Source organism: Antechinus flavipes, chromosome 6 (assembly GCF_016432865.1).
Source record: "Antechinus flavipes isolate AdamAnt ecotype Samford, QLD, Australia chromosome 6, AdamAnt_v2, whole genome shotgun sequence".
Lineage (NCBI taxonomy): Eukaryota > Metazoa > Chordata > Mammalia > Dasyuromorphia > Dasyuridae > Antechinus > Antechinus flavipes.
This window is the reverse complement of record NC_067403.1, coordinates 31,184,740-31,204,243: the sequence shown is the minus strand read 5'-3', so window position 1 is coordinate 31,204,243 and position 19,504 is coordinate 31,184,740. Positions and strand designations below refer to the sequence as shown.

Below are 19,504 nucleotides of genomic sequence, written 5' to 3'. Positions count from 1 at the left end.
TATGAAATGACCCACACATTATGTTTGTAGACCATTAAATCTGGTATCATCAGTTGAACTGACCATCATCCAATCCCCTCTAGTCATAGAATTGAAAACTAGGTAGATGAAAAACTGTTTTTGTTCCTGTAAAATTTAATATTTCTTAATTTGGCCCAATGTTCTGTTCTGTGGACCCGATTCTAGCATTTACCTATCTTTCCCAGCTTCATGTTATCTGCCAATTTCATGAAGGTGATCTTTATAGATTCAATCAAATCATTGATTAAAATACTAAGTGGAAGAGGGCCAAACACAAACCCTTGGACATAGCCCATTAGACATCTGCTTCTGAGCTGATAATGAATCATTACTGATTCCTCCTTGGGTCTGAGTGCACCCAGGTAACCCACATATAGTGTCCCCAAGACATGACTAACATGAATGCCTTCCTCAAATCCTAGCCTAAAATCATGGCAAATATCAATTTCTCCAAGTATTGAAAGGAATATGAATTTAGTCCTGCATGGCCTCTTCTGAATAAAGCCATGTTGTCCTTTTGTGATCACTGCTTCCTATTGTAAATGTTTTCTCACTGTCTCTTTAATAATATATTATAGAATTTTGTCTAATAACAAGGGGCCTAGCATATATAAAGTGGCTTCTAAATGCCAGGAGCTCTATAAAAATATCTCCTTTCTCCTTTACAAACAACTCTGGGAGGTAAGAACTATTATTAGCCCTATTTTACAGTTGAGAAAACAGACATGGAGCTTAAATGACTTGTCAAAGGGCACAAAGCTAGTAAGTGTCTGAGGCTAGTATTGAACTCATGTTTTCCTAAGTCCAGGACCAATTCTCTCTCCATTGTGGCACAGTGATGGAAAGTGACATCAGATTCACTGGCCCATTTTTAAAAAATACTTTTCCCTTCTTGAATCCTTCAGTTTTTCTTCCATTCTCCAAAATCTTCCAGGATTCCCTGACATTTAAATACTTAAACTTCTGCCATTTTTTTGTTTGTTTTTGTTTTTTGGTACCCTGGGATTGTATTTATCTAACTTGATCACTGAACTTCTTGAGGGTAGTTAGCTGTTAACCTATTACTTCTAGAGTTACCTTGGGTTTCATTTCCCTAGAAGCCATTTTTGTTCTCTCCAATCCCAAAATGAAACTTGAGGAGCTGACTTTTATCCATTGGCTATTATATTTTTGTTCCATCGAAGCCAAATATCAGTCCTCTCTCTTTTAGCATTGTTGCCAATATGGGCTTTTAAAAAATATGGGCTCCTTCCTTCCTTCCTTCCTTCCTTCCTTCCTTCCTGCCTTCCTTCCTCCTTCCTTCCTTCCTGCCTTCCTTCCTGCCTTCCTTCCTTCCTCTCCTCCTGTCCATTTACCTACTCTCCTTCCAAATCCATATGCATTTCTTTGTTAGCTCTGGATCTAGGGCAGAAAATCACATATTATCCCTGTGACAGCTCAGAACTTCCCAACCTGTGACCCACCATCCCCAGTCTTATCACCCAACAGGAATTACAAACATGCCTTACCATGTCTGACCAGAATTTTGTTCCTAAGAGCTTCCCATCCATTCTGCTGCCCTCAACCCTAATAGATGACTTCCAGAAAATTTTAAGCATTAGGTTTTTTTAATCTTTTTGGACTCTGCTCTCCTAAATACTAGGTTGCTTGTCAGACTCTATCTAACCTTCCTTTCCTTTTCAATCATGAATTCTGAGAAGAAGCTATCATTTCCCATACAGATCCCATCATTTCTACCCTGGCCTTCTGTTTCTCTGTGGAAGAAAATATGCCTTTTTGTCTGTTGACCTGGATTTGCTCACCTAAGTCAAGGAGTGGCCAGGAATAGAAGGAACATCAAGATTGGGAGGGTGTGGAAACGTGGCTTTTGAACAAAATGAGTTTATTGAAAGTGTGCTGGGCAAATTGAAATGGTTGAATAAAAAGAAAAAGAAAAAAGGACATGGACCATAAACATCAGTAAAGGTCCATTAGGAAGCTAGCTAGCAGGAATTTGTAATGAGCCAGTTAAGCATGGCTTTGTGACTTGGTTTTAGGTTTTTAGCAGCAATAGAGAAAGTGAATAGTAAGCGATAATTCAGGGCTTTGGATTGGTCCAGTCAGGAGACAGAAGAGCAGAGGGCATTTGTAGGAGCAGAATTTAAATGACAATATTTAGGGAATGTGCTAATAGACTCCAAATAGGGGAGGATGAATGATGACAGCTGGTTAAGTTTGTATTGAAGAGGAAAGGTAAGATAATCATGGAAGAGGAGGTCACTAAGATAGGGATCTTGGGAGATGAGAACATGATAAGGAACTTCTTATCTAATGTGGGCTAATGTGGCCCAGATGTTAGATATGGGAGATAGAGCTGCATCCCAGCCATCTACTTCTTAAAGAACCAAATTCCTTCCCTCCAGAATCATCTAAAGTACCATTAAGCAAAATCAAATGAGATTTTGAACCAGAATCTTTGCCTTATATTTTCTTTGATTCAGAATATTTTAAATTTGTATTTCTAAAAACTGATATGTTTGTTTTTTAAATTCTGTGACATCTCCCCACTGTTCATGTCATGGGATGAAAAATGTTGAGTCATGTTTAATCACAAAACTTGAAATTAAATATTTGATATTACAGAGACTGTATCTTCATGCTATATACTCTGTTCAAAAGTAAATATTTGCTGAAGAAATTAATCAAATAGTTAACTTCACTAGTACATGTTATCTATGAGAATAATTGAGGTACTTTGGACACATTAAGTATTTGAGGCTAAAGGTTTTTTGTAGTAAATTACTGCTACAGTGGAAATATTTGGACTGGTAATTTGGTTTCAAATGTTAATTTATGACAAAATAGAACTGTATTAATATCATTGCTTTATGCTAGATATGAGTAGTTAATTTATCTCACATATAACACTCTAGGGTCTTGAAAATAACTTCCTCAAAAAAGAATGAGGAAATGATAATACATGTTTATGCCTCATTGATATATCTTTGCTTTATCTTGACTGCATTATTTATATGATTGACATTAGCTATCAACAAATTCAGAAATCCAACTATTTGCATTTGTCCATGTAAATTTGTATAGATTTTCATGTGTATGTATTTATGTGTATAGTTTATAGAAATTACTTGTATTTTAAATATACATAAAATTTATGTATATTTTAAATATATATAAACAACTTCTTGGTTGTTAACAACTACACTTATTAACCCTGCATGTTTAAGACTACCAATTAGTTATTATATTTCATCTTGATTTATTTGTTATTATTAACAGCCATTCTTTTGAAATTTACTAAACATTCTCTTCTTTAACTTTAATAGTCATCTTTCAAAACTTCTATTCATGCTCTCCTTTTTTTTTTAGCCTTTCTGTGATTATTTTCCCTCTTTTTCTATTCTTCCTTTTGCTCTCTATGAAGCCATTTCCCTGAGCCTGAGGATTATGGGTACTCTGCTGAAGATTGGTAAGCCCTAAAAATCTTTCAGACTTTTCAGTTTTTATTTCTTTAAAAGGTTTACATCCCTCCCCCTTCTTCCCTTTCCTCTGCCTCTCTCCCTCCCTCCCCACTCCTCTTCTTTTCCCTCTTTCTTCTTCTCCCTCTCCTTATCCCTCTCTTCCTCTCTCAAAGTAGAATAATAGATAAATTTTAATTCTATGTGATGGACTTTCCTTAGAATACATTGAATATTTATTATAATATGTGGCCATTGTTTCTGATTATTCTTTGGTCATTTTACAAATTTAACAGTGGAGTCTCTGAAATGTTAACACCCCTTGGCTCACTAATATGAAAATCTTATATATCTGTAATAAATGCATCTGAGAAGGAATTTAGAAATATGGAAATTCAAATGTTCCATTCTGTATATTATTTCACCTGAGTAACTTTAACATAAAAACCTTTCAAGATGTCTAATAAACTTATCATTGCCACTTTCTGCCATCCCAGTCATAATGTGCAGACCACCCAAAAAAGACTCCTAGAATAAAAAAGTCAGTCTCTCTCTCTCTCTCTCTCTCTCTCTCTCTCTCTCTCTCTCTCTCTCTCTCTTTCTCTCCACCTGCCAATATCATTAATAAAACAATCATTATCAATGTTTAGCCTATAGAAAAAGGTTAGAATCTAGTAAGTTTCTACTAAATCTAATGAAATGTGTAATTTTTTAAATAGACACTAACATATTAAGTCAAATGAACGGATCCACGTTTCTGTTTGTGATATCCACCCAAAAAAGCAATAAGGGGGAGAAGAGTTGATGAGAATTATATTTTGTAGGTTTCACCTGAATGCTTATAATTTTCCAAAGCATTTTCTGCCACTACCCCCTGACTTAAGTTCTTAAATTGATTTTAACTTGTCTTTACAATGCATAACTGCTTCTGTGGGTTACACGTAGAATCAGAGCAGGGAGTTTCCTTGAACACCGTAGAAGGGAATACATTGTGTGTGAGACTGCAATAAATGACATGTTTCTGATATATCAGCCTGTGAAGATATCTTTAAATTTTGTTCACATAAATGCAACAATCTGGGAAAAATATTTTCCTCTGGTAAGAATGAAGCCAAAGTGAACCTACAAGCACTTAATGACAGCCATAGTTCATGTGTCAGCTAATGATTCAGCATGTTCAAGTTCATTGCTGCCAGTTTGCTAAATGTTGACACCTCCATCCATAGTGACTCATTATGTTATTTTTAAAACTCTAGACTATCTCAGCATTTGTGGATGAGTCAATGTAATGATACTTAAATCCATGGATCCTCATTTGCATACTTCAGCACTTCTGAGATTCCAATTAAATTTTCCAGATTTCTTGTATTAATTTTTTTAAATTGTCTTTCTTTTCCTAACAATAATTATAATAATTATAGCTAAGATTTTTATAGTGCTTAGCATTTGCAACGTTCTTTCCAACATCTTATTTGATCCTCACAGCATATTCTTAAGCCAACAATAGGGCTATAATTAAGTTGTTACTAATCAAGTTTATAAATGCTTAATTGACAGAAATTTCTATATGTGTTTAGTTATTCCTGGTAAAAGTCAGAGTAGCTTGATGGCACAGTAGAGAACCTAGAGTCAAAAGACCTGATTTGAAATCTGACCCTAGGGAGTTACTAACTGTACAAATCTGTCTGCCTCAGTCTCATCAACCGCAAAATGGGTATAATCTTAACACCTACCTTTGAGGGTTGTTGTGAGGATCAAATGAGATATTTGTAAAGCTCTTTGCAGACCTTAAAAAACTATGTAGGTGTGACCTATTCTTCTTCATCATCCAACATTCTTAGCTTGAATACTGAATAATAACATCATCAGTTAAATATTAGAATTGCTTAAATTACTTAAAAAGGAAAATATTTACCCAATTACTTTCATAACATCTGGAAAGAGTTGGCGAAATATTGAATAATTTAGTCTAGCCCAAAGCTTCTTAAAATGTGGGTCATGATTTTATATAAATCTGAGGGTCATGAAAAATTTGACAACAGTAAAAGATCAAATATTCCACAAAAATTTTATTCCTCATATAAAAATAAACAAGCTCAACCATCTCATTAGTATGCAAATTTGCTGCCATCTTTAGTGAAAGGTAAAATTATATGTATATCAAAAAATTATTTAAAAATTAATTTCTTTATGATTTATTTTTAGTAAATGTTTAATTTGTATACCTATTTTATATACCTTTATACCTGAGATCACATATAAATTTCTTGGGCAAAAAGGAGTTGTGAATGGGAAAAGTTTAAAAAGCTCTGGCCTAGCCCACAATTTACTCTTTTTCATACTCTTAAAGAAAACTTTGTGAAAACTCGTACACTTTCTTATTAAACTTCTAGATTTATTAGATTTAGACTTTTTCAATTTTAAAAAATATTGATACTTTCTAATAGTCCCTATATCCCCTTAATTACTCACAAATATTCCACTAAATTGATAGTAATCATGAAATTGTTAGTAATAGGTACAAATTGTACTATAGAGGATAAACCCTAAATACCAACTCTTTTGCTATCTTCATATTACTATTATTTAACCTTAAATTCTCAGAAATACAAACATTCAGAATCTAGGAGTTGGAAGTGACTTTCTAATCAGCCCATACTTGCCCAAGACACCACCAATGAATGGTCATTCAGGCTCTGAATGATTCTTTTTCTAGCCTTCTCCCTACTAAAGTAGCTTAATCACAATTTTAAATAGCTCTGATTATAAGGATGCTTTTTTATTCATAAACTTTAATCTCTTCTCATTTTACTGTTGTTACTGGATCTACCCTTAGAGGTCAAACAAAATTATTCTAAGCCCATTTTTACAACAGCCCTTCAGATATTTGAAAACTGCTATTATCTTCTCACACCTTCTGTCTGCCAGACAGAAGCAGGTCTTCTATTCTACAAGCCAAATGTAGGTAGTTTACCATCTAAGTCACTCTTCTGCCCTCCTGTTTATTAATGGTCTTCCTAAAATATGGAGCCTAGAACTAGCATTGTATTTCAGATATGTGCTGATGAGTGCAGGCTACAGAACTGAACCTCCCTTGTTTAGGATGCTATATCTCTTAAACATAACCTCAAGGGCATTGTCTTTTTTTTGGCTTGTCATATTCCTCTGCCAACTTTTAGTGACCTTGTTCTCTATTAAAATTTCCATATCATTTTCACAGCAACTGTTTTCAATTCTGTCTCCCCATCCTGCACTTTTCGATTTTTTTTTTAACCCGAATGTAGAATCTTAAATTTGTCTCCATTAAATTTTATTTTATTTCCTTAATCTCAACCTTCCTTTTGAATTCTAACTTTTGTCATCCATCAAACTAGCTTTCACTCCCAGCTTTATGTCATTTATAATTTTGACAAATATACCTTCTATTAATTTATTATATACGTAACTAAAATAATGCTAAGGTGCACAGGATCAGTAAGATATAACCAAAGGCAGTCCACAAGAGTCCGCTCTCAATTGATTGATCTATTAATGATTAATATTTTTGGTTTGGCCATTTAGTCAATTCCAATATCTTGCACAAAAATCCTGTCCTTTTTGTGCTCTTCTTTTTATCTCAAAAGTAACTTTAAAAAAAATGAAAAAGAAAACTTGTCATTTCTCATTCTGGGATTTGACACACCTGATCCTCTTTATATATAAATTTCCTACTCTTTTGCAATCATCTTCAGTTGTTTGTTCTTGCTTATAATAATCCTAAATGAAAATGAATTGATGTTCCTTTTTTAAGTTTTTTTTAATATAGTTTCCTTCCTTTTTACTTATATTTTCAAGTTTTCATTCTGAATTTCCTGTCTCTCTTGAGATAACAAGTTCCCCTTCAAATATCAGGTCATTGGATATTGCTCTAACCCCTTCAATCCCTCTAAAATCTAGGATCCATCTCAGATTATTTCCAATTTTCCTTTCCTTTTGTTTCCCAACACCTGGGATAGAGTGATCACTTGACCCCAAGTTTTCTTCATCTCTAATATCAGCTACCAGTTTCTTCTTGCTGGGCAGAAAAGCCGTTCTTCTGAAGGCCAACATGATCATTAAGGCTTGTTACAATTATATCACTGATTAATCGGATGTTCTGTTTTTGTCTTAAAGAAGACTGTAATGGGATCATTAATGACCCCGTTACCCAGTATGTCATGCCTTCACAAGAGTCCTTTGATATTGCACAAAATCTTCATCAGATTCCTCCCACTACCAGATGGTCTGTAGTGAGTTCCCATTATACTATCCATTCGGCTTCTGATCCTGATCTTCATCATCTCAGTGATCTTTATCAGCTGCAAATCTCCAAGTCTGGGAAGTTCTCTGTGCTTCAGAGAAGGAACCAACTTGCATTGCAATGGAAGCTCCCTCATGTAGTCATTCCCTATACCAGTGAAATTCCTCTTTTAGTTTCTCAAATCTCACTTCTAATGGCCAACGTCATTTGGAAAATTGCAACTGCATATATCTAATATAGATTATTTATAATCAGAATGTACTGGTCTTCAGAAGGTCTCACTACTGATTCATTATTAAAAGAACATGCACCTGAGAATTATGGTCCTAAAAGATATTATTGACATTGTACTGAGACATCAGTAGTCACTAATATTCACTCTCATGGAAACTAATTGGAGAAATCTGAAGAAAGATTTAACTGACTTTTAAGGAGAATATCTGTGAACATAGAATAGACCCAAAGTACCTGGATTTAATAACAAGGATCACACTTATGACATTGATATATGGCTAATGACAGTTCTAAAAGTGAGGTTTTAAGTCATATATATAGAAGAGAGAGATAAATTACAATAAAAGTGTCCCTTTATTCAGCCCTCTTTCCCTATCCCTTATTATTATATCTTTGATCTGTGCTCTAATTTCTCTAGATTAGTGATTCTCAGAGTCTATTATCCCACAGTTTCACCAGTTGATCTGAAAGCTGTTCTTTTTGTTGCACTGATGCTTATGAATTATTGTTTATGTTCTTTTAAAATTTTATTACAATAATGACATTTCCAAATCCATAAACGGTGATTCGATGTTATACTGATTTTTTGATATAAATTACATTGAAAAGCACGCACAATCAATCTGAATTTTGTTTTTCTAATGAAGAATTTATTTGAGATATTCATTTTTTTAAAAAACAGACTTATCTCCATGATAGCATTTTTTCCATTTAATTCTGGTGAGACATGCTGACGATCCGTAGACCAAAAAAGTTTCAGACCCACTGTTCAGGGTGCATATCGAGTCTTAAAAGTAGATGGCCTGCTGACTCCTAGGAAAGAACATAGCATTAGGAAATGACTCTGCTAGGTGCCTTTTGTGGGAAATTATTTTTATGCTTGTTTACTAATGCACACAGCATGTGCACGGCACTTGTTGGACCCCTAGTGGTCATTACAGTGGCCTGCATGCGTGGGTTAGCCTTGATTAACTTTTTTTATTTGCTTGTTTTTTGTCTGTTTTTTTCTCACTTTGGAGATTTCAAGATCTTACCTGTTTAGGATTTGGTAATATTATCATATTTTATCATACTAAGTTTTTGGAAATTAGAAATCATTTTGTTTCTGGTTATAAGTAAGACTTCTTCCTCTGATTTCTAAATCTACTTTAACTTTTTAGAAATCCATCAAGAAAAATTAAAATTATTAAAGAATGTAACCTTCCAAATAGATTGCCTTGAGTCTTATGACCATTCTTTAGTATCTGTGCGCTTTCAGTAGCACAATAGGAGAGCCTGTTCTCTTGTGTTTCACATTTGAAGTTCATTTGTCAGTTCATGCTATAATAATGGCACTTTTTCATCTGGCTGTGTTTAGCAGCTTGGATCCCTAGTTTTGTGTTCATATATAGGAAGTACAGCTATGAAAAACTGATAATGAGTTTTTAATGCTAGATTGTTAGATATCATAAATACAAATGAGTGTTAGTCTTCAAAAAATTCACTTTGGGAGGTTGAGGCTTTTATTCCAGAAATGCTGCCATTACTCAAAACATTTTCAGAATTTTCTTTGAGAATTATCTTCAGAGACATCTTTGAAATTATGCAAGAAGATCTGTCCCATTCTCATATAATCTTAACTTCTTTTTGGCCCAAATAAATATTGGTTAGTGAGATGATTTAATTTACGTATTAGTCTTGACCAAATGGCTTTTGATGATAAAAATACATAAATAATCATTTTTAAATGACAAATATTTGCTAAAATAGGGGATTTTCCAAAGATTATACTTCAGATTATGAACTATTTTAGGTATCACTCGTTGACATGTATAAAATCTAAATTATTGGGTTTAAACTATAAGATTATAGTTATCTTCATTTAGATAACATACATACATATACATAGATATATTTATGTAGTTGACATAAATGATATATCCTTAAATACTACTGTTCTGCATTGTTGCAGAAGATAAGGTTAAGGAATGTAGCTGTGATTTCATGGTTATGTTATATGAAGTCCTACTTTTTAAAGTAAAGGATGCTGCTTTACAAGGTCATATATGAGTATCAGAGACAGAGATAGATATTAGATCTGTGATTTCTTTGGTATAGGGAACTCTTAGATGAGGAAATTCCCTCCATCAATACAGATGAACACTTTCTCTGTAACTTTTAATCATAGAAAGTTGCTTAGAATACTTTAATTGACCTGTGCAATAAGTGTGAATTAAAGTGTAGTGTTTATCAGAAATAAATAGTAATCATTTCTGTGTTTATATGTGTATAGATAGAAAGTTAGATATAAGACAGAGATACATTTAAAATAAAATGCCCATTTATCCAGCCTTCTTTTCCCCTCTCCTCAGGGATGCAATTTGGTGTTCTTTGTCAAGTAGAAGTAATCAAGTAAATATTTACATAATATATAGAAGGTAATTTTTGTAAGTGGAAGAACATGAGGAGCTAAGGGGTCCAGGAAGGGTCTCCTGTAGGAGATACTGTTTGAAGTAAACTTTGAAAGAAACTAGGGATTATAGGAAGTAGAAATGAGAAGAAAGGTCTGAGAAGTTACTTCCCCTGTTCCCAGTCAGTATACTCAGCCATTCTTGTTCCTCATAATAAAACATAGCACATAATTATTTGACATCTGTTAGAAACATGAAATGTGAGTTTTTTATTAAAATGAACTCTGTTTTGGTGACTGATTAAAAATCATCTCATGATTGCTATGGAAGAGGGATTAGAGCTACTTTATACCTATATATTTATTTTTTACTAAATACTTAATTAGGATAATCTTTTTCATTTTTAAATAATTTTAGTGCAAACATTCTAAAGTTTTAATAACATTTTACTTTTCCAAATACATGCAAAGATAATTTTCAGCATTCACCTTGGCAAAATCTTGTTTTTCACATTTTTCTCCCTTTCCGCCCCCTCCCTAAGAAAGCTAACAATCCAACATAGGTTAAACATGCAATACTTCTAAATATATTTCTTTATTCATCATGCTGCACAAGAATAATCAGATCAAATGGGGAAAAGCATGAGAAAGAAAAAAAAAACAAGCAAACAAACAACAACACAAGATGAAAATACTATTCTGTGATCCACATTCAGTCTCCATGGTTCTCTCTCATCTGGCTCTCTCCATCACGAGTCTGTTAGACTTGACCTGAATCACCTCAATGGACCAAAGTTCAGAGTGGTATATCTAGCCTCAGTGTAAGAAGAATTTTCAAATCATTAGAATTATCTAAGAGTGGAGTGGGTAGTTTTGGATATAATGTATGGATCCTTTTTCATTTTCAGTCTTTAAAAGCTGGAAGAGCACTTGACAGTATTGGATGTCTGTATATAGCATTGTACTTGGTTGGCTGTATAGATAGTGGATTAACAGAAGCCACCTCTGAGCTCCTATTCCAATCTAATATCTTATCCTAATTTATATGTCAAGTGGTGTTTTGTTTTTCCAATTACAATCCAGACTTTTATTGCACCAAGAAATCTGTTGGTACTGAAAGAAAATGTTGAACCACTATATATTATAATGTCTGAATCCTTCTATCAATTTCTGATATGTAAAATGCAATGCTCTGAAATGTTTTTTAATGATAGGATGCCCACTTAATATATTTAACTGGGAATTTTATTTCATAGTTCAATTGCAATCTGACCCCAGTCTCCTTGTTAACATAAAACTCTTTATTTTTTCAATATCCCTATTCTCATAATGATTCTTTATCATTGGTAATCTGGGTGACTGCAGTCTGACAAACCTCCCTCAGAATTACAATTACAATCGAAAGACAATGGAAAGATGTAGTCTACTGTTAGCTATTGCCTGCTATTAGTAGGCTGTGTCATCTGGTCAATGCATGAATGAATATTTGGGGAGCAAAAGATGAAAATACTAGAAAGGAAACAGCTGGAATGGTAAAACGATATGCCAAAGGCATGTCTGGAAATGTTTTGTCTTTTTCAGTATAGCAGCAGTTCTCATCTCCTTTAAAATCAGGGACTTCAGAATTTTTAGGTAGCAAATTCACCATATATTATATTATGGAACAATATTCAATTTGTTTTCCCTAGTAATGGCTGGTATTTAAATTCACATAATCTCTTGACTTGGTTATTTACATTTCCTCTGCCTGTTCTTTTACTACATAGGATGGTAGAAAAGTCATGTAGGTAACCACTCTCCTGTATCCATTTTTGGGCAGAATCCCTGACAAGTGGCCACTTAGTCTCTGCTTAAAAGCACAAGGTAGCTCATTCTCTTTTAGAGCATTTTTAGCCATTACAGTAGGTTTTCTTGTATTGAGTTGAATTTGCCTGCTGTTTATTAGATTTTGTTCAAAAAGATTAAGTCTTATTCTGCTTTCACAAGACAATTCTTTAAATATTAAATGATGGCTATCATTTCCTTCTCATCCCCTACCTCTTCTTTTCACTGGCTATACAATCACCAGTTTGTGATGCAGTATTGAGTCATGTGCTTATCTCAATTGCCCTTTTGGAACCTTTTCAGCTTGTTAATAATATTCTTCTTCAAATGTGGTACCCGTAATGGAACACAGTACTCCAAGAAGAATATAATGCTGTTATCTTTTTTTTTTTTTTTCCATGCACTAGGCCTTTCTTCTTTCAGTCTAATATTGCATCAGGTTCATTTGGCTATTAAATCACACCACTAATTCATTTAGACCTTCCGGTCCACTCAATCCATATTCTGTTTCATGTGGGACTGCCATATAGCTACATCTTCTGATTTTATGCACTTAATTTTTTTTTTTACTTTTTTATTATAGCTTTTTATTTACAAGATATGTACATGGGTAATTTTTCAACATTGACAATTACAAAACCTTTTGTTCCGATTTTTCCCCTTTTCCCCTTCCCTCTCCTCCAGATATCAGGTAGATGAATACATGTTAAATATGTTAAAGTATATGTTAAATACGTATGTATACATGGCCATACAGTTATTTAAGTGCATGCACTTAATTTTTTAATCCAATGGCATTGTTATATTTATCTTTATTAAACTTCATCCTGTTCGATTTGGCCCACAGTTCTAAATCTCTTTTGGGCTCCAGTGGTATATTTTGGAATTTTAGTAATTATGTTGCCTATGTTGTCATCCTAGCCATGGATAAAAAATGTTGAACAGAATAACACACAGCCTTAAAGCATTCTACTAGAGAATTCATCCATTTTGTTCCTGACCTATGAAACATTTTTTGTGACAAGTAGTAGAAATGATAACTAACATTCACATAATACTGTAAAATTTGCAAAATCCTTTATTTTACATCATTTATACATTATCTCATTTAATCTTCATAAAAACTCTCTAAGGGAGATTTTACTGTTGTTATTTAATCATTTCAGTTGTGTCCAATGCTTCATGACCTCATTTAAGGTTTCTTGGAAAAGAAACTGGAATGTTTTGCCATTTCCTTCTCCAGCTTATTTTACAGATGAGAAAAATGAGGCAAATAGGATTTAGTGCCCAAGATCACACAGCTGGTAAGTGTCTGAGACTAGACTTGAACTCAGAAAGAGGAATTTTCCTGGCTATAGATCCATCATCCTATCCATTGTACTACTACCTGTATTATTACCGATACAGAAACTGAGGCTCAGATGACTTAAATAATCTCCTGGTTGTCATCTATTTGTCAAAGTATCAAATATTTGAATCCAGGTATTTTCCTCTGCAAGGCCAGCACTTGCATCTACTGTACCCCACACTGTATTTCTATAGCGAGTGTTGAACTTATCCTGTGATCTTAATTCTTCCTGCTCTCCTCTCAACACAGGTTTTAATTAAAACCCTTTTTATTATTTTTAGCAATTATAAGAAACCTCCACTTATACTCTGCTTTATCCTTTCTGAGGCCATATTTATAGAATCATGAAATCCTTGGATCCATTCTAAATTATGCCTTCACTTCCATCTCTTGTACATATCTTTTTTTTTTTTTTTTGGTTGTTTTGATTGTTTGTACATATCTTTTTAAAATCTTAACTTGTCAGTGAATTTCCTGTACAGCTACATTGATTTTTTTTTTTTTAAGAAAAGGCAACTTCATACTTTCTTCATCAAAATAATTTGGACAACATAGTCCAGAATTTTGTTTTTAACAACTTCTGTTTCTCTTGAATTTATTTTTCCTTTTAGACTCTCGGGATCATAGGATTATATATAGCTTTTCTCTGAACTCTGAAATACTTTCTCTGAGTATCTGAAATATGGCTCAGTCTCTGTCTGGGTTTCTCTTCTTCATCACATTTTCCTAAGATTCTTGTAACTTCATCTTCAGCAACCAATTCCTCCTTGGTCAGAATCAGATTTAAGGTTTATGTTTATTTCTCCACTTCTGACTTCTAAGAGATGAAATCATTATCAAGGCAAGTAAGAACTTGCTGAGCATTTGTTAAATTCTTAGCTTCCACATGGTCCAAATCTCCTTTTTAAATTCAATTCAATCTTTATCCAAGTTCTGAGATCTGATTATAGCACTTAACCTTCATTTCCTCCATCTGATGGATTGATCTCTATGGAGTGCTCTGATAGTTGATTGTTTCTATTTTCTTTCTTTTTAGCCTTACTCAAATGTCCTCCATCTCACTTCCCCTCCTGCTTAAGGTTGATGAATTCCTGCATATATCTAAATCTTCTCACAATTTTATAATGCTTTGCTAAATATTCTTTCTGTTCCTTTTATAACAAGGTGCCATATTTCACCACGTCTCATTGGTATTTGTAAGGTTGTAATTAATCATTAAGATCCATGATCTTCTTTGTACATTTTCTTAGGATTTGTATCTGACCATATGAAACCAGGAAAATCATTTATGCCCTTCTTCCTTGTAATTTTTCCCTTATGGATTTTTCTGCATTTTTTCTGTTTATTTTTATGATATAAATGCTACACTATGGGGCATATAGTTAAGTAGCAGTGCTGTTTGGAATAGGGGAAAATTTTATAATTTTACAAAGGATAGCACATATCTTAAAGGATAAATTGCACAGTTTTTATTACAAAGAATTAAAAAGTTCAGTATTCAATCAATTGAAATTATAAAGGAAACAATTCACCAGAGAAAATACATTGACATGAGTCTCAAGGAATAAGTTCAAACTGTTAATAACCATAAAGGAAAAATGCTTCAAACACCCAAAATGATAGAAAAAAGAAAAAGGAATTGTTGGAGAGGTTGTGTTAAAACAGGAACACTAAGGAACTATTAGTGAAGTTTGATTTAGTCCAGCTTTTCTGAAAAACAATTTGAAACAATACTTTCAAATTCACTATACTATAAAAATGTGTGTGTGTATATGTATTTATATCTTTTGGACCACTCATACCACTTCTAGGTTTATTCCTTCACAATATTAAAGAAAGAGGGAAGAGACTCAAATGTACAAAATATTTGTAGCAAGTATATTTGTTGTAAACAAAAACTAGAAGGGAAGACAATTAGGATGTTATTTATTATGTAATGGAATATTATTGAATAGTAAATAATGATAAAAGGGACAGGTTCATAGAAATCTGGAAAATCTTGTATGAACTGATGCAGCATAAAGGGAGTAGAATCAGAATATGAAATTTGATCAATGAAAAAGATGAATCAATGAAAAATTTTTGTTCATTAGTTAGACATCTTTATATCAAGAATTTTGATTTCTCTTTTTCAATTTCAGGGAAAGCAAAATTAGTGAAATAGGAAAAAAATTAAAGAAATCAAATGTTCTTGCTGATAGTTTCTAGATTAAAATTAATTTGATTTTGGAGACACGTTGATGTTTTCAGGAAAAGGTCTATTCTAGATTTTTATTCCTCTCATTTGAAGAGAAGAGATAAATTGACTGTTTTTAAAATACAGTAAACTATATGCTTCTATGGTTTGCCATTCTTTATTCAATCTTTTTCCCTTTGAATAACAAAATTTAATTTTGTTACTGTTGTATGTCGATATGTATAAAAACAGATCATCTTCTCAATCTTCCATGGTATTTGATTTGTATACAACACATGTTTGAGAGGCAGCATGGCTAGTGAAAAAAGCTCCAGGTTAGTAGACCTGGGTTCAAGTCTCACCTCTTACACAAACATACTGGATATATAACCTAGGCTAATTATTCATCTCTCAGGCAGGTCTCTAAAACTAAGTTGATAAACATGTGGTAAATAGATGTCTCTATTTTAATAAAAATTAAAGGTCCTGTTGTTTTAAAAAATAGCTAACATGGAAAAAGTTCCCATAATAATTTGTTTTCCTTTTGCTTCTAAGCAACTTGCTGACCTCATTCAGGCAAAAATCACATATAAAACTTAACCATTAATCAAAATTTTGGATTGCAGCTTCTATGGAAACTTTCTTCTCTTTTCTTTCTTCTTTCTTCTCTCCTGCAGAAGGAACTAACTCCAAAGCCCTGACCCAGCCACTAGTTTCCAGTGTGACATTAAACAAATCATCCACATTCCTCAGTATCTGAGAAGGCTCAATTTTCTCTAAAGTCTTTAAGTTTTAAACTTTGTGATTTTAAACAAGATTAGGTGTACTATATACTTTGTGACCTTAAAGAGTGACAAATGTTTAGACTGTGAAGAAATAAGGAAATTGCCACCGTAGGATCCTTGTAGACTGTATCAATAAATAACACGATGTGAAAAATATTGATGCTCCTTGTCCTTCTAATAAATATATTTGGAATAGAATAAAGACACTCTATTATTGCCCATAGTTTATTAAGACAAGTAGGAACCAGTCCCGGTTTTCAGAGAGTCTCATAGTGGTTCTCAAGTATTAAGAATTTATACAATTTCAAATAGGGCAAATGAACGTCAGACATGAAGGATGTTCATGGCTAATCCCTGCCTGAGCACAGAAAAATGGAACAGTTTATGGTTATGAAGCAAGAAAAGGAAAACAAGTTTACTTGCTCTCTCACATTAATCCTAATTAGAGGATGATTTACAAAGGTGTAGGCTCTAACCTTAAATTTAGTGGTAGGTTGATTTCTGGCATATTCTTTCTGTGTGACCGTAGACCAATCTCCCAATTGTCAAGAGTACTCCAGAATGCAAATAATCCTCTAAAATAATAAATTACAGAGGAGTTGTTGAATTACATCAATGGAGTGAAAACACAGGTGTGAACCAATGTAAATATAAATAAAAATGTACCTATGTATGTATACATTTGTGCAAAAGGAAGCTCTAAGAAAATCAGCATCATAAAGCCATTCTGTATTTAAGCACCTATATTTCTTTCCTGATAATTAAAAATTGCTCAGTGTTATATTTCATGTTGCTAAGGCATAATTTCACATCTGTAATATCAGCTACTAGAGTACTTTTCGTTTCCATTAGATTACAAAAATTAATCATGTTCTAGTACGTTGAATATATTGGGTTCTAATGTACTTTTTCCTGCTGCAAATAACTTTTTGTAAGTCTACATAATATTTTCATTAAAAATACAAATATTATACTTACCTTATTAAATGTTTTTTTGTGTATAGAAATTTAGTTGATTGTCTTGGGATCAGTGAGTGACAAATAGATCTATGCTCATGCTAATGAACCAATTTTTCTCTCTTCTTCCTCCCTTCACTCCCAAATTAGGCAGGGCTCACAGCCTGGAGAAGAAAAAATATTTAATGATTCATCATTGCTGGAAAATCTCCAAAGTAATCATGTAAGTGCCATGGAAACATTTTTTAAAACTTTTATGAGAAATGATGAAAGAGTTCTTCTGAAGCATAAACTAACTTTCTCTGTATATTTCTTCTTAAATAATGAATCCATGGGAATATCATAATTTCTCATTTGTTTATATATTTAACAAATCTTAAAACAACTTACTGAATCAGTAATAATCTGGTAAGGAATGTTTAATTTTTAGTAGGTTGGCATAGTGTGATCAACAACCAAAATGGTGTTTTTTCAAAATGCCTTCTGATGAATTAATTGTGGAACTCTTTTATTCCTGCTAAATAATAAATACTATTTTGACAGAATGGAAGGAAGAATTGGAAGGGATCTAGACAGACATTTATTCCAAACCAAACCTGAAACAGAGTCCCCTCTCTAACATACTGGATCAAGAAATTATCCATCCTTTGCCAAAAGTCTTCAAATGATGAAAAACCCATTATTTCCTAAGGCAGCCATTTTGTTTTTAGATAAACTAGAATATTTTTCTTGACATGAAGCCTCTTTGATGTCTTTGAAATAATCTCGGCAATTTCCACTCATTGTTTCTGTTTTTGCCTATGGGCCAACCAAACGAGTGTTTCCCATTCATAGCATCTCAGGTACCATAGTCTGTTCTTTAAGCTAACCATCCTCCACGTTCTTCAGTCCATCCTTGTAGACCTGAGGGATTTAGTGACCCTCCTCCATCTTTTGTCCTTCTCAAACTCTGGTGCCTAGAACTGAACACAATATATGGGTGGAAAGGGGTCATGAGGGGAAAAAGTTTGAGAGGTTTACTGAAGTAAGATTTATAAGCAGAGCCAGGACATGTTCCCCATGGAATTTCTCCTGGAAATATCCTTCTAAATTGATATTATTTCATGTCTGAATGCTTTAGATAAAATGTTTCAGCCAGTTCCAACTGTACCATTTTCCAGTGCACATCTCTCCATCTTAATCATAACAATCTATAGAATTTTAGAGCAATATGTCCACAAAAATATCATGTGAAATTTTGTTAAAAGCTATGACAAAATCCAGGTATTATGTGTTTATAGAACTTCTATGAATTATCATTTTAGTATTCCCCTTTAATTCCCCTGCTATAATACAAGCTTTATGAAGTCTAGAGTTATATCTTATTCTTCAACATATTTCCTACATCTATTATACCAGAGCCTCTCAAACTTTTTCAACTCATAACCCCTAGAAATTTTTATGTCACCGTGGGTATGTAGATATATAAAATAGGTATACAGATCAAATATTTACTGATAACAAATCATAATTTCACAATCTCAACATTCAGTTACAAGATCTATATGGAATCAAGAACCATAGTTTAAAAATCTGGGCATTATGCTATAATAAAGTATCTTATATGCAATAAAAATTCAGTTAATATTTGTTGAATCACCCAGTTCTGTAATTAAAACCTTCTAGACAACAGAACATTTGCCTGTTTAATTTTCACTTATAAATTGGTGGTGGTGGTATCCTAACCTACAGACTTAAGATAGTAATGTTCCTATCACTGGTTAGAACACTTAAATGATTTTTAATATATTATTTATTTTATTTATTTGCTTTTTTTTCTCTAGCCAACTGCACCAATTATATGTGAATTTCTTACAATGATGGCTGTTTGTCATACAGCAGTACCAGAAAGAGAAGGTGATAAGATTATTTACCAAGCAGCATCTCCAGGTAACAATTAAGTGATGGTTGGAACTTTCGCTGTAGAAAATGATTCTGTTTGCAAATAAAATCTCATTTCCTAGGATTTAGGATTATTATTTACTTTCTCAAAATGA

At 33.1% G+C, this 19,504-nt stretch overlaps 1 protein-coding gene across 2 annotated transcripts in view; it reads left to right on the top strand.

The window, feature by feature from the left end:
- The window catches only part of ATP8A1 (ATPase phospholipid transporting 8A1), a 256,720-nt gene that overhangs the window by 99,015 nt on the left and 138,201 nt on the right, over positions 1-19,504 (top strand). For both annotated transcript variants that reach the window (XM_051966099.1, XM_051966098.1), the window contains exons 15-17: positions 3,443-3,487; positions 17,619-17,691; positions 19,292-19,397. In XM_051966099.1, the coding sequence (XP_051822059.1) occupies positions 3,443-3,487; positions 17,619-17,691; positions 19,292-19,397 (224 nt within the window). The remainder of the gene's footprint in view (positions 1-3,442; positions 3,488-17,618; positions 17,692-19,291; positions 19,398-19,504) is intronic.